The following is a 15,254-nucleotide window of genomic DNA, read 5'->3' on the forward strand; positions in this document are numbered from 1 at the left end:
CCCCTGGGCCCTCGGAACACAGGCCTGTTTGGAAAGAGGGTCTTTGTCGACGTGACTGGGTTAATGACTTTGAGAGGAGACGGTCCTGAGCTCTCACGTGGACCCTGCACCCACTGACCGGCTTCCCCATAGGAGATGGAAGGTACGCCCACAGGCCCCGGAGCACCTGGGCCTCAGAGGCTGGGAGAGGCGGGAAGGACGCTCCCCTGGAGCTTCAGGAGGCAGCCAGCCTTGATCTCGACTCCCAGTCTCCAGAAGCATGAGCAAGCACGGTTCTGGTGGTTCACCTTGCTGTGGGCACCCTGTGGGCCCCAGACAGAACCGACCGCTTCCCAGGCGCATCCACTCATCCGGCCAAGCCTGGTGCTGAGGGTGCCGGGGCACCTGCAGCCTGCCCAGTGGGTCCACACGTGGTCCTGGCAGGCTTCCCCCAGCCCGCCCCCACCCCCGGCTCTGCAGAGGAAGCACAGCGCAGGGCCTGTCCCACAGCCCAGACACCCAACCGCAGGGTCCGTCTCCCACGTCCAGCCAGAGGAGCTGGTCTGGGGCGATGCTGTGTGCCCATGGAGGGTAGCCTACCCGGCCAGCAGGCCTTGCTGTGCCAGTCCCCAGCAGCAGCACAGCCTGCAGGCAGGCCCTGGGCCATCCGCCCCAGGTGGGGAGCCTCAGGGTGCGGGCTGGGCTCACTGTCCTGGTGGCCCGCGGCAATGCCACGCAGGGGGAGGGCCGCCCGGCCCTGAAGCCCACCGCGGGCGGTCCCGTTCGCATGTCCTGATTGCTTGTCCAGGACCTGCCGGGGGCACAGCCCAAACTGCAGCCCGGCCTGCTCCGCCCGCCTGAACAGCTGCAGGGGAACCACGGCTGCAAATGGGGGTCGTCTGCCCGGAGCCGGGTGGCGGGGGCACCGAGCCCGCGGGAACAATGGCCAGGCCGGGGCCGCAGCTGACGGCGAGACCGGGGCACCGGTGCCAAGCTGGGCACAAAGGGGCCGTTTTCCCGGCTGGCGGGCGGATGTTTGCACAGGTGTGCGCGCGGGAGCAGGGCCCGCAGGGGCCAGGCCGGGGGCAGCTCCAAGGGAGAGGCCGGGAAGGCAGGCGGGCGGGGGGGCCGGAGCCGGGCACCGCTCACCAGCCGAGCCCCCCCACCCCACACCCACGTGCCTCCCACCGCGCCGTCTGGCCCTGGGGATCCTCATGGTCCCGGATGGTGTGTCCCTCCACGGGCCCTGCCTGTTACCAGAAAGTGACCCCTCCCCTGCCGGAGCAGGGGACGAAGTGCCCTCCCTCCAAACCTGCTGGGGGGCCAGCCATGCCCCAGCCCGCAGGCAGTATCAGAGCAGGTCGGCACGTCCTCACCTTTCCCGGGCAGCCTGGCATGTTGGAAGCTTCCAGAAAAAAAATGCTGACTTGGCCAACATGAGGAGCCCCGGCCTTGGCCTCTCGGGGGTGGGGATGGAGACGTGAGCAGCTTCCTGCCCCACCCAGAGCAGCAGGGACAGGCCTCCCCATGGAGGGTGGGGGCCCTGGGCAGAGGCAGAGTCCCCCACCCCGCCACCATTCTGGAAGGAAACAGGTCGGAAGTGGACATGTCCAGGGCCCAGCTCAGCCTGGACCTGCAGTTCCGTGGAGCCGGCACTGCCCCCAGGCCTTAGCCCCACCTCGTGGGTGCAGCCTGAGACCCCCTCCTCTCCCGGGCTGAGCAGGCCTGGACATCAGCCACCCAGCCCCCGACTTAAAGGGGCTCCATCAGCCACCCCTGACCTCGGGCATCTCGTACCCGGGGCTGGCGTCACGCGCTCTGCGGCTCGGGCTGCCCTGGACGCTCCCGGGCACTGAGTCCAGTGCCCCCTGCGGAGGAGGGAGAAGGGCCAGGCCCGGCTGATGCCCCAGAGATGGGGCCACTCTCCCACCTGCCCTCCACAGCCAGGGTCTGTCCAGGCCACCGGGACCCCACGTGTGCCGCTCCCAGGCCAGTAAGCTGCTGACCACCCTGTGACTAAAGGAGAGCCTGGGACCTGTCTCCCCACAAGGCCCAAGTGGAGGGTTGTTGGGGGGCGTCCTCCGTGCCCTGAGGTCCCACACCAGTGATGCTGGGTTCCTATTACAACCAGGCCCCAGGGTGGGGTGGGGGGTGTGCGTGGCTCAGACACCCTGGCCCTGGCTGAGGCGCCTGCAGCCATCCACGGCCAGGCCAAGTGCCACCTCTGCCCCCCAGAGCAGAACCCGGGGACCCTGCACACTGCCCCAGCCACAGCCAGCGCCAGACACGCGGGCCAGGCGCCCTGTCAGAATGGGGGAGCTCGGCGCTTTCTCCCGAGGTCCCCGGCCTGGTGTGGTGGGCTCTGTCAGCCACCTGACCATGAGCTCCTGAGCGCAGGGACACTGGGGGGCCTGGCGCTGAGCCGCACAGAGGTGGGCCCTGGGGTGGCGGGGGTCTCGGGGCAGGGGTGGGGGTGGTCGGCGATGAAGGGCCCTGCCCAGGGCTGGGGGAGGAGCTGGAGCCGCCTGCGGCCACATCCCCAGCAGGTGGCCCTCGCACACTCGCCTTCCATCCCGTCAGACTTCCCTCCGCAAAGCCAGGATCACAGGTAGAAACGTCAGGGGCCCCACAACAGCGACAGCTAGGCTCCGGGCGTCCAGTGTGGGGCCCGGCCGCCCGCCCAACGACACGCCTGTGCGCAGGCTTCAAGCCTGCGGGGGGGCGGGTCTCGAGGACCCGGGGCGACACGCTGTGCCCCACCACTTGTCCGGGCCCGGGGTGTGCAGTGATCTCACGGCTCAGAGGTGCCAACTTACCACTCCCCACCACAGGGCGTCCGCGTAGCTGCCGAACTCGACCTGGCCCGACTCGTTGACCGCGTCTTTCTCCGCCAGGTACACGAAGTAGGACGAGAAGATGAGGCCCAGGAAGCCAATGTACAGGGTGGTGATGAGCTCCTGGAGACAGACAGAGAAGGGCGCTCGGTCAGCCAGCGTCCGCGGGCGCCCGGGGGCCCTGCAGATGTGCCCCAGACAGGCATCACGTGCAGGGGCGGGGTCCTGCCGGAGACCAGCTCCAACCATTACCCGAAAGTTCCACGTTAAAAGCCAGCGTGTCTGACAGGCAGACGTTGGGCTTGGAAAATAATCTAGGTTCCCCAACTTGTCGACGGTGAGATCGGGTCTCCCAGTCCAGGAGTGAAGCCAGTGCCCTGGCCCGCCCACCCAGCTCTCTTTCCCGCAGGACCTTGGGGAGTCGCAGGGACGGGCCTCACGCAGGGGTTCAGGCTGGCCCCCACCCCGCCTTCACAGGGCTGCTCAGGATCTGCACAGGTTCAGATTTCCGGGCATCCTGATGCTTCTCCCACGTTGCACATCCATCTTTCCACCTACCCTAGCGTCTCCTGTCCCAGCTTGAGGGAATGTGGGCACACCACCTGCCTGGCCAGCCAGGGACTCCAGCCCCTCGGTGGCAGGGGGCGGGGTGGGGACAGCCGGGCTGGCTCAAGCTGAGGCTGCGCTAGGGCCCTGCGTGCCCCCCGACCACATACCTGGCGGTGGATGAAGACCACGGAGCCCAGCAGCCTCCAGGTGCCCCCCTGGCGGTCGACGTGCAACATCCGCAGGATCTGCAGGAAGCGGATGCCCCTGCGGAGGACAGGCCCCTGTGGGCGCCAGGCGGCCTGCACTCCCGCCCCGCCCATCGACGCTGCCCTCCCGCTTCCTGCGGAGGACAGGCCCCTGTGGGCGCCAGGCGGCCCTGTGCCTCCACCCCACCCATCGACGCCGCCCTCCCCCTTCCTGCGGAGGACAGGCCCCTGTGGGCGCCAGGCGGCCCTGCACCCCCGCCCCGCCCATCGACGCTGCCCTCCCCCTTCCTGCGGAGGACAGGCCCCTGTGGGTGCCAGGCGGCCCTGCGGCACAGCGTCAGGGCAGGGGCTGCACACAGGCCTGGAGCCAAACCCGCACGTTCCTCAATTCCCTGGGCTGCCAGATGGCCTTCTGGGGGGCAGCCCCAGGATCACCCCAGTTTACAGATCAGCAGACTGTGGCCCCCAGACCTTGGGGTCCCAGCCTGCTTCCCAGGGCCAGTGCTTGCACCTGACTCAGCGTGGGCCCGGAGCCTGCCCCCCAGCACTCGCACCCACACGCCGCCGGTCCGCAGCCCCACCTACCTGATGGCCGAGGTGGCAAACACCTGCCCTTTGGAGCCCACGCAGAGGACCACCATTGAGGCCACCACCACGATGAGGTCTGGGGGGCAGAGCCGCCGTCACCAGCCGGGCAGCCAGACGCCAGCACAGAGGCTGGCAGTCAGCGCAACAGGGCCCCGCAGGGGGAGGCCGGGCCCCCATCCCAGGCACATGCCAAGGCCACCCGAGCCCCCCGCCCAGCCCTGGCTTGTGGGCTGCTGAGGGCGGTGGACACTCAGGTTGTGCTGAGTGTGACCAGACCCCCACCCTGCCCTGTCAGCAGCATCTGGGGGCAGAAGACCTGGCCGCTGATCGGGGTGCCTGGGAAGTCACCCCGCTGGCCTTGGGTTCCAGCCCCTCACAGCTGGAGGAGGCGACTCTGCCTGGTGGTGTGTGTGATGGGGGTCTATCTGCCAGATTCCAGGGGACGGTGCCCAGCCTGTGTCTGGAAACCTTGGGGTGTACCTTCTAGGGGGCAGATGTGACTCACCGATGATGGAAATGGGCTTCCGGGCGAAGCGCAGCCGGCCCCAGATGCCCACGTACTTGCTGCGGCAGCCAGCTGACCAGAGGCGGACCACATACTCCGTCCCGAAGAACACGACCAGGACGATCTCCTGCGGGGGCAGGGCGCGTGAGCTCACCTTGCAGCCGCACCTGGGGTAGGCGCCATGCCAGGAGCCTCTGCTGAGAAAACGTGTGGGGGTGGGGGGGCAGGCGGCCTGGGCCCCCGTCTGCCGCATCGTCCACCTGGACAGGCCGGCCGCCCAAGCCCAGGCCCACCGCCGCACTCGGTACCACAGAGAAAAGGTGAGACATTATGACCGAGTGGGCTTTACACCCGGAATGCAAGGTCAGTTCAACACATGGAGACCAAGCAATACAATACATCACGTTAATGGAATGGAGGGGGAAAAATCACGTGATCTCCTGATCACAAAAGACGTAAAAACACAAAGTACTTGACACAGTTCAGCACCTTTCAGGATAAAAACTGTAATCAAACGAGGCACGGAGGGGACCCGCCACTGGACGACGAGAGTCACAAATGAAAACCCCACAGTGAACAGCGCAGCCGCGCGGAAAGGCTCGAAGCATTTCCTCCAAGCTCGGAACCAAGACGAGGGCGCCCGCGCTCACCGCGTCTAGTCTGCACCGTGCTGAAGTCCCGGCCAGGGCTGCTAGGGAATAAATGAGACACTGGCAAGTCGGGAAGGAAGAAGTCAAATTATCCATGTTCACAGACAATATGATCCTAGGTATAGAAAGCCCTAAAGATTCCATGCGAAAAACCTGTCAGATCTAATAATGAATTCAGCAGAGTAGGACACTGTGACCCCATGGACTGTAGCCCGCCAGAGTCCTCTGTCCATGGAATTCTCCAGGCAAGAATGCTGGAGCGGGTAGCCATTCCCTTCTTCAGAGGATCTTCCCAACCCAGGGATGGAACTTGGGTCTCCCTTACTGCAGGCGGGTTCTTCACCATCTGAGCCACCAGGGAAGTTGATCACAAAAATCTTTGCGTCTCTATACACAAACCATGAACAATATGGAAAGAACGCTATAAGACAATTCCATTTACACTAGCAGCAAAAAAAAAAAAAAAAAGGACTTATGGATCAACTAAGGAGGTTCGAGACTTGTACAATGAAAACGATTGTTTCAAGAAATGAAAGACGACAAATAAACGGGAATACATGTTCACGGACTGGACGACTTAATACAGTTAAGAGGTCGATACGACTCAACGGCTCAAAGTGATCCATAGATTCAACGCCATCCCTCTCAAAACCATGAAGATGGTCCCCCCTCACCCAGAAATAGCCCTCTTAAATGCAAAAGAAATGCTAAGGGGCTCTGAACACTCAGAGCGAGGTGTGGGGCACCAACAGTGGGCTGTTCCTCGGCCTCGTAGAGGAAGGAAGTTCTGAGAAGGCCCCCTCGGACAGGCCTGAGGGCACTGTCTGCAGCTGCTGTCCTGCTCCGTCCTCCCCCCGGGGGCCCAGCCCTGCCAGAGCACTCGGCTCCCACGGGGAAGGGCACAGGCCCGGGTCCCACGCCCGGCCTTGCCTGTCCTCCCCAGGGAGCCACGGTGGAGGGTGTTTCCCAGGGCTCTGCAGTCAGACTGGCATACAGCACCCAGAGTGTGTCTAGGGCACGCTCAGGGCGTGCTGGGAGAAAAGGTGGGGAAGTGTACCGGCTTCCTTTTGTGAAAAGGTTTCTGGTGGGCAAGGCCGAGTTGGTCAGGGTGGGGTGTGAACTCCTGGGGGCACCTGGGACAGTGGAGCTCGAGGGAGTGTGGACGCGTGCAGGCCCCGTGGCCTTGGGGCCTAGAGGGTGGCTGAGTCCAGCAGGGCGGGGGCCACGTTTAATGGCCCTGGTGGCCCTGGACCTGGATCTGCCGAATGAAGGAATGAGCAGCTTGGGGCTCCCTGGGACAAGGGCTTTGTCTCGTACGTGTGTTTCCCAAGATTCCGGCCCAGCCGGTCCTAAGAGAGTGTGATGAGCGGATGGTGGCCAAGGAGGCCCCAGCAGTGCACGGAGGCGGGTGTGGATGGTCCGGCTCCGTGTTTGGCCCTCATGACAAGGGCCACAGAGCCACCACCTCCAGGTCCCCAGAGCTGAGACGCCAGTAAATGCCAGCATCTCCACAGTGGAGGGGGCCATGGGCCCACTGATGGCCCTAAGGGGACGGACAGATTTCCCCCAAAGAGCAGTCCCCAGAGCCTGTACCCCAGCTCTGCAAATCCACACACCATTGGGTTGATCAACCACGAAAGAGATTTTTCTCTTATTTTGATGCCTGTTTTTAATCACTTAAATACATTCTTCAGCCACGTCCTAAGTATATTCAATGCAGTAGAAGTCTTAGGACCATAAGAAAAGAGCTTACAACAGACATTCAGATGAAGAAGCGCCTCCTGGGATGCTGCTGGGGCGCTCCCCACCCCTCCCTCCACTCGATTACCCTAGCCTCGCACTCAGAGCTACCCAGGCCCTCCTGGGGCTGGTGGGCTCAGGCTGCAGGACTCCTCCTTTGGAGGAGTGAGGTGTAGGGATAATTTAAAACAAGGCTAATCCCCAAATCCTGTTTGAGTCTGGAATGCAGCTGGAGGCTGGGCTGCTTGCTGGGGGCCCTCACCCTGTCACCGCGAGCCCGAGACCCAGCCGCAGTGCTCATCAAAGTGTCGCCACCAGCGTGCTGGGCAGGGGAGGTCCTGGGGCAGTGGGCACACACGTGCCCTGGGGTGAGAGGCTCTCCATGCCACCAGCCCCGTGCGCTGGGCAGGGTGGCACCTGGGGCAAAGCTGGGACCCCAGGACTGGGCGCTGCACACTGGGACCCAGAGCCTCCCCGAGGTCCAGGGCCCCAGGACTGGGTGCTGCTCACTGGGACCCGGGGCCTCCCTGTGGCCTGGGCCATCACCATCTCTTGGAGCCCCCTGTTCACTGACCCAGGTGCCAGGAGGGCAGACAGGCAGGCCCAAAGCTGTGGCAGGGCAGGAACTCTGGTCCCAGCCACCCTGGGCTGGGGGCTGCTCCGGAGCTTTGACTGGGCTCGACTGTCCATTTGTGGAGGCTCGGGGTGCGTGGGCCAGGGCTTGTAGGAGGGCTGACCCCACGTCGTCCTGTGGCACCACCTCTGAGTCAGGAGACCCCCCAGCCCAATGCCAAGAGGCCCAGGGTAGGGCAGGGACAACTCCTCTCGGCTCCGGGGAGAGCCAGTGAGTCCAGCCTCTAGTGTCAGCAATCAGACCCAGAGGATGACCTCTCCCCTGCCCAGCCGCCCTCCTCGCCCTGGGCTTTCTCCACCCTGGGCAGGGGCAGGCCCACGGCTCAGCCGTCTCTGCAGACCAGGACCCGCACGGGCCTACAGCAGCCGCAGAGGCCTCCGGCTCCCCCAGGGCCCGGCAACGGCCGACCCCTCCCCCACCCCCTGCTCAAGCCCCTGGCCTGGCCCCTGACGCCCAGGGAGGGTCAGGCTCCCCTGGGCCTCCCAGAGCCTCCCATTGGCTCGAGGCACACACCCCACCCCCGGTCCCCAGTGCTCTGTATTTGGCTCCTCCCGCCTCCCGCCCCCCTTCCCAGTCTAGCTCAGGCTCCCGCCCCGCCCCCCAGAGCCCCCCAGCACACCTGACTCCTCCACTGATAGCAGAGGCGGCGCGGAGGCCCCATCCGCGGCCCCACGTGGGGCCCGTGTGCCCGGATGTGAGCAGAGGTCAAGGATGCAGCCCTGAGCTCCGTTCTGCAGATGGGGGAGGGGGCGTCCTCCCACCAGGGACCTCTGCCAAGACCGCCACCACCGGAGGGGTGAGGGCCCTCTCCCACCCCCCTCCCACCCAGCCACCATCCCTCAGACACAGCAAGGTCGCCTCCCAGCTGCGGGCAGCCTCACAGACCAGAGGCCTCTGAGCAGCTTGGCGCTGAGACCAGGGCACAGACCTGAGACTCCATGCCTGCAGGAAGCAGGCTGGGGAGGTAGACCTGGGGGCTCTGAGCATCCAGGCAGCCCCCCAGGGGGAGCCCATGCCCTCCTGCTGTGCAGCAGGTCCCGGGCCCCCTGTGTGTATCGCGGGCGATGGGTGTGGAGTGGCCATTGGCAGTGACTATTTGCAAAATTTAAATTTATTTCTAAAATCAAGTTCCTAAGCAACCACTCAATTAAAAATCGGTAAAGAAGAAATCAGCTCAGACGGTAAAGAATCCGACTGCAATGGAGGAGAGTCAGGAAGATCCTCTGGAGAAGGGAATGGCAACCCACTCCAGTATTCTTGCCTGGAGAATCCCACGGACAGAGAAGGCTGGTGGGCCACAGTCCATGGGGTTGCAAAGAGTCAGACACGACTGAGCGACTAACTCTGCTAAAGAAGGCATTTCTCTAGAGAAGACGTAGAATGGCCACCCAGCACATCCAAAGATGCTCAACTGCTCATCAGCAAGCTGTGAACCCACAGTGAGGCGCCCACACCCATCAGGTCGGCAGCTGCCAGAGAGACCGAGCGAGTGCTGGGGCGGGCGTGGAGCAGCCAGAGCCTGGTGCACGGCTGGTGGGAACGCACGACGGCGCGGCCACCTTGCAAGGCAGGATGGAGGGTCCTTGAAAATCAAAAATAGAACACGTTCGCCAATCCCACTCCTGGACGGATCCTCCAAACAATGAAGAAAGGAGAAGAAAACGGGAAGTCGGAGCTCAAAGATGTTTGCACACCCGTGTGCACTGCAGCATGGCTCACAGCAGCCAGAAGGTGGAAGCAACCCATGTGCCCCCTGCCCCGCCCCCAGCGGAATCTCACTCAGCCTTAAAAGGAAGGAAACACTGACAAGACTGGGATGTGGACGAACCTTGGGGACACTGCGCTCAGTGACATACACCAGACACACAAGGACGAATCCTGCGTGATCCTACTCACAGGAGGCCCCTGCAGGGGTCACATCCAGAGAGACAGGAAGTCGACGGTGGGGCCAGGGGCTGGGGGGCGGGGGACGGAGTGGCTAATGGGGCAGAGTCTCTGTTTGGAAAGATAGGGACCTTCTGGAGGCGGACAGCGTGATGTTTCAACTGTGCACTTAAACATGGTTAGGACAGTAACTGTACATTCTACGCATGTTGCTACAATGCTAATAAAAATAAAGCCTGTCCTTGGTTGTCAGGGGCTGTGGGGGCGGTGGGGACAAATGGGAACCGCTGCTGATGGGTGAGGACGAAGGTCGAAACGAGACGGAGGTGGTCAGGGCATGATACTGTTGACAAGTTAAACGCGCTTGCAAACAGTGACCTGCGTGATTCATGTGTTTTTCCATGACACAAACGCCCCCATGTCCCTGCGGCTCTGCGCTCAGGCCTTCGCCTGGACCTTCAGGGCCAGTCCAGCAGGGCAGAAACAGCCGCCCTGGAGCCCCTGGTTCTGAATCTTCACGGCACATGTGTTAGTTCAGCATTAAATGAGCAGATGGAGCTCAGGCATTGTGTGCAAAAGCCACGCGGCCCAGCCAAGACCCTGGGGGAGGACAAGGGGGGGGAAGCAACGCGCAGAGGTCAGGCCACTGCTGGACACGGGTGGGTCTGAGCCCCTGAGCCTGAGTGCCAGCTGGGCAGGGGGCGCTGGTCTGGGGACCCCCGCACTCTGCCTGAGCAGGCCCTGCCAGGGGGCAGCCGGATGCCGGACCCCCGGACTCGACCACGATACCAGTAAGGGGCACGGCCCACACCCACAGACGGGGTTTCAGGGCTGACGGGGGTTGACAGCAGATCTGCAAAGCCTGAGAGTCGAGATAAAGGTTCAGCGACGCAGGTGCTTATCTGGCTTTTCCAGCTCCGGTCCACAGAGGGGGGAAGACAGATTCCTCGGGCGTTTCGTAATCGCCGTGGCTCCACTGCTCCCCGCAAGAGGGGTGAAGGTCCACGCGGCCGTCTTATCTGTCGCTTCGTCTCTATCAGCTTGTGAACCCTCTCAACCATCGGGAAGGTGGTCCGCAGTCCAGGGGGCTTTGAGGCCCAGCACTGCCCGCACCACCTGGTTCAGAGGCTCTGGGAACAGCCCGTGAGCCCAGCCCCCGAGCGACAGATAGCAAGTGGCCTGGGGGTTCAGCCCCGCACATCTGAGCCTACACGTGGAGCCTGGTTTCTCGGATGAAAGGGTTTGTTCTGTGCTTCTGCCAAACAACCAAGGAAGCCTCATGGGCCCTTATCTTTATCTCCCTGGTGCTCAGATGTTACTGCTCTGTTATCTTCATAATGAAAAACCAATTTTAAAGACAGTGAGAAGCTTAACTGCCGGGAATTAAGCGCTGACCTTTGTGGGCTGGAGGGGTGGGCGCTGATGGAAAGCAGAGGTTGGGGTTGCAGACAGAAGGCTGCACGTCCTCCCCGGGAGCCCCACGGATGCCACGTGCAGCCAACTCAGGGGCTGGGGGGCCCTTGCAGGAGCTCCTGGTCCCTCAAAGGCTTCCTGGGTGAGAAGGATGCCTGTGTGTTCTGGGGTAAACAGGATTTCACCAGGCAGACAAGGGGCCTAGAGGAGAGGCAGACGTGGGGGCCAGCCCACGCCACCACCGGAGCCGGGGGTGCGGGCAACCAGGGCAAGGTCTGCAGAGGGCACGCGGCTGCCCAGTCCTGGCCAGGAGGTGTTCCCGTGGTGGGGGCTGGTGTCCCCCGCACCGAGCCCGGCCGGTGGGCTCCAGGGCCAGCTGTTCCACCTCCACGTGGGACCCGATAAGCCACAGAGGGAGCCGGCCTCGGCATTCCCGGGAGGGTCAGCTGGCCCGAGTGCGCAGGGCAGGCGCGTACGCTGCTCAAAGGCTCTTTGTTCTGGGGCCTGCCTGTGGCCAGCTGCTCCCAGCCGCGCGCCCGTGGCGAGGGCCTTGGGCTTCCTGGTGACATGTGCTGGGCACAGCTGGGCCCCCCCCCCCGAGGAATACCAGCACCCCCCTATTCCCCCACCCTCCCCCTGCCAGCGCTGCGCTGCCCAGGGGGGCAGGCTCACATGCTGGCCTCACAGAGGGGCAGGGGGCGGAGGGGCCCACGCGGCGTTGGGATGCAGCCCGCCCAGGACCTGTGGGGGACTGACCACCACCCCTCCCCAGTCCAACCGGCTGACCTGCAGGGAGCCCCCCTGCCCAGCTGTATCCCCCGGTCCCACGACGCCCCTGAATGTGCAGCCTGACCTGGGCCCCTCCACATCCTGCCTGAGGTCTCGGCCGCCTGCAGTGGCCCTCACAGGTCCACCTTCTGCTCCACGGGGCCTGAGGACCAGGCCTGGGTCGGGTGCTGGGAGAAGGGGGTGGCCCTGCCTCGGTGATGCCTCTGTGACCCAAGGGGCACCCAGGCTGGGACAGAAGGGCAGGCTGCTCCCGCTTCCCCAGAGAATGGTAAGATCCAAGGTCACCGAACACCCAGTGGTGACCCCGTCTGTGGAATGGGGGTGCTGGCGGGACCCACCTCCAAGGGCAGTGGGGAGGCGACATGAGAAGGGCTGCAGGAAGGATCTAGAAGATAGGTGGGTCTTGGGTTGGGGGAGAGGGTCCCCAGCATGGGCGGGGGCATGTGGAGAAGGGCTCTGCTCAGACAGCCCCTCCTAACCGGCGCCCAGGCCGCCGACAGCCACTGAACCCTTCGCTGCCCAACCTCCTGCCCCGGGCAGCAGCACTCGGCCCAGCCAGTGGACCCCTCCCCTGCCCGCTTCCTCGGCTGTGTCTCCGAGCCTGGCCCAGTGTTGAGTCCACAGGGCGCCCACCTGGTGCTGGGAAGACCACAGAGAAACACCGCCGCTTGGCTGGGGGGACTCCAGCTCCTTCCCCAGCCCCACATCCCACCCATGGGGCTGCCCGGCGTGCCCGGGAGATGGGGAGGGCCAGGGTCTCCCCACGCCTCGATGGGCCCGCATCCTCTCCCTGAAGAGGTCGGGTCCCCTGAACTCCCCCTTGTACTGTCCGCCCCAGCCTCCTGGGAGCTACGCTCTAACACTTGCCTGTGACATCGCAGGCTCAGTGGCCACTGGGCAGGGCCTAGGATGGCCCACCTCCCAGAGGGGCACCTCCTCTACCACGAGCTTCCTGGGAAGCCCTCTTCCAGGGAGCGAGCCAAGCTCAGGGAGGCCCCCTGAGCTCAAGGAGCAACCCCTTCCTGTAGCCCACTCTACGGAGAGCCGGGTGCATGGGGCCAGTCCAGGCCCCTTCAGCCCCCTCCTCCTGTCTGAAGTTCTATAATAACTGTAAGCTCCGGTGCCTGTCACTCTGGGCACTGCACATGGGTCCGAGCCCTGCGCCTCGGGGCACATCACACCCTGCACACTTTCAGACCTGTTATCGAGAGGACCAACCCCCAGCACCGCAGGCTTCTGAGCTCAGCCTGGGAGGAAAGGCCATCCACCCATGGTGGGAAGGAGAGCGGCCCTCCATGATTTACCCTCACATGGACTGCCGGTGCCAACCCATGGGCGACCAGAGCCACCTCCAGCCCCGGGACCCAGCTCGCCTCCCAGATACACACCAGCGACACAGGGCATCCGGCACTGCCTGCTTCCTCCCCGCCCTGGTGTCCCCAGGTCAGCAGGCACTCCAACGCTCAGTGGGGTTGGGGTGGGTAGGTGTGGCCAGCAAGAGGGCTTCTAGCGGCCGTCTGCTCTGTGCCAGCACTGGGCTGGGCAGATTCTGGTGAAGCAAAGCCTACTGGTCCCACACCCCAGGGTGCCTCGTGGATGGTGGGCACCCAGGAGGCATTCGGTAAGAAAAAAAATGTGCATGTGTATTTACACAAAATATAATCGACGTATTTTGCTGTCCTAGTATTTGTATTAATGAGCGAGTTTCAACCGTCCCGGGGAGAGGCACTTACAAACACAGCCCTGACAAGCAATGGGGGAACAGTGCGGAAACGACCAACGTCCCCGGTTTCAGGGCCGCCGGAGGGTCGGGGGCGGGCCAGGAGGTGCCTTCCTGCGCCCGGAGGGGCTGTGCTCAGCCCCAAACTCGGCCTGCGCGCTCCACGCTCAGCTCCCCAATGGCCATTCAGGAGCGCGCTTCATCCCCGAATGGTTCAGCCTTTTTGGTGACCTCATAGCCATTTACTTCTAATTGTATTGGGTTCTAATATACGTAGCCTCATCTCAATTTTTCAAAGTGTGTCAGGTGTTGGCGTGGTCACGTGAAACGATTGGTGTTTACAAGTGCTCCACGGGCACAAACCAAGAAAACGCCCCACTGTGAGGCTCCACAGTTGAAACGCGGGTTTGAAACGTGGTCCTGAGACTCTGGCTCTCCTCCTGCTGTGTCTGGGCTCTGTGGATGCCGGACCGAAAGCAGAGGGTGAAGTGACGGCCCCCAGGCCCGGCCACCTCCCGGCACTTGGATCTAAGTTCTCAGAAAGCCAAGCAGCCCGGGGAGGCCCGGGGGAAGAAGGCCTCCCCCGCACGGCCCACCATCCGGAAGTGGCTCCAGGCAGAACAGAGGTGGGCTGTCCCCAGGGACCCTGCCCACACTGCGCCTGTGAGACCTGCAGGTTGGTGGTTTGAAGGCGCCAGGTTTGGGGGCGCTGGCTTCACGGCTGTAGATGCCAGGCACAGTGATCCGGGCTTCCTGTCGGAGTCCAGAACGACCCACACGGCAACCTCTAACCGTCAACGCTGTGACTTATATCTCCCGGGCTGGGCTGAAGTCGCCCGTCCTGAGCGAGATGTCCTGAAGTGTCCCGTGAGTGCTGCGGTCACCCCTGGTTTCCGGCAGCTTCTGCCGTCCATGTGTTGTTCTGCTCTCGGAGGCATGAGAGTTTACAGCCGTGTCTTCTGGAAACGGTGCCTCTTCCGGGCCAGGAGCGGCGCTGACCCCACTGCTCTCCACCCTGCGTCTGTTTTTTCCTTTTGTGTCCACTTGCTGGGCATCCCTTGGCCTTCCCTTCATTTTTCAACTGTCATGACCAGTTTGTTTGACTGAATTCCTTTGAACAATGTGTTTGTTAAAAATAAAAACCCTCTGGGGGCTTCCCTGGTGGTCCAGTGGTTAAGAATGTGCCCTGCAACGCAGGGGACACCGGTTAGATCCCTGGTCCAGGAAGATCCCACATGCCAGGGACAACGAAGCCCGTGCACCACAGCTACAGAGCGTGAGCGTGAGCGCCTGCTCGTGAGCCACAACTGCTGCGGCCCGGGAGCCTGGAGCCTGCGCCCTGCAGCGGAGAAGCCGCTGCAACTAGGAGCCGGAGCAGCGCAGCTAGAGAGCGGCGCCCCACTCGCCGCAACTAGAGAAAGCCCGAGTCCAGCAGCCGAGATCCACTGCAGCAAAAAATAAATCTTTTAGAAAATAAATAGAAATAAAAACCCTTCTGGCAGTCTCTGCCTTTAAACAGAGGGATTCAAGCGATTCACATTTAGTATAAAATTGGACGTCTCTGGCTTCTTCCCGCCTTACTCTCCATTTGCTATCTCGCTTTGTTGTCTCTTTCATCCGCTTTTTAGTTGCCAAGTTGATCAGCACGTTACTCATCCCCTTTTTATTCACGGAGTTGGGAGTGTCACTGAGCCCCTGCATCCCACCACTGTGATCCTTTGGTTCTTGAACCCACAGCCACACCTGCTCTGGCCCAGAAGCAG

The 15,254-nt window shown here is 63.1% G+C and overlaps 1 protein-coding gene across 2 annotated transcripts in view; it reads right to left on the reverse strand.

The window, feature by feature from the left end:
- The window catches only part of KCNQ1 (potassium voltage-gated channel subfamily Q member 1), a 379,885-nt gene that overhangs the window by 280,510 nt on the left and 84,121 nt on the right, over positions 1-15,254 (reverse strand). For both annotated transcript variants that reach the window (XM_061407356.1, XM_061407357.1), the window contains exons 3-6: positions 4,662-4,788; positions 4,154-4,232; positions 3,530-3,626; positions 2,796-2,936 (exon numbers count right to left, since the gene is read on the reverse strand). In XM_061407356.1, coding sequence (XP_061263340.1) covers positions 2,796-2,936; positions 3,530-3,626; positions 4,154-4,232; positions 4,662-4,788 — 444 coding nt within the window. The remainder of the gene's footprint in view (positions 1-2,795; positions 2,937-3,529; positions 3,627-4,153; positions 4,233-4,661; positions 4,789-15,254) is intronic.

This window comes from Bos javanicus, chromosome 29 (assembly GCF_032452875.1).
Source record: "Bos javanicus breed banteng chromosome 29, ARS-OSU_banteng_1.0, whole genome shotgun sequence".
Classification (NCBI taxonomy): Eukaryota; Metazoa; Chordata; class Mammalia; order Artiodactyla; family Bovidae; genus Bos; species Bos javanicus.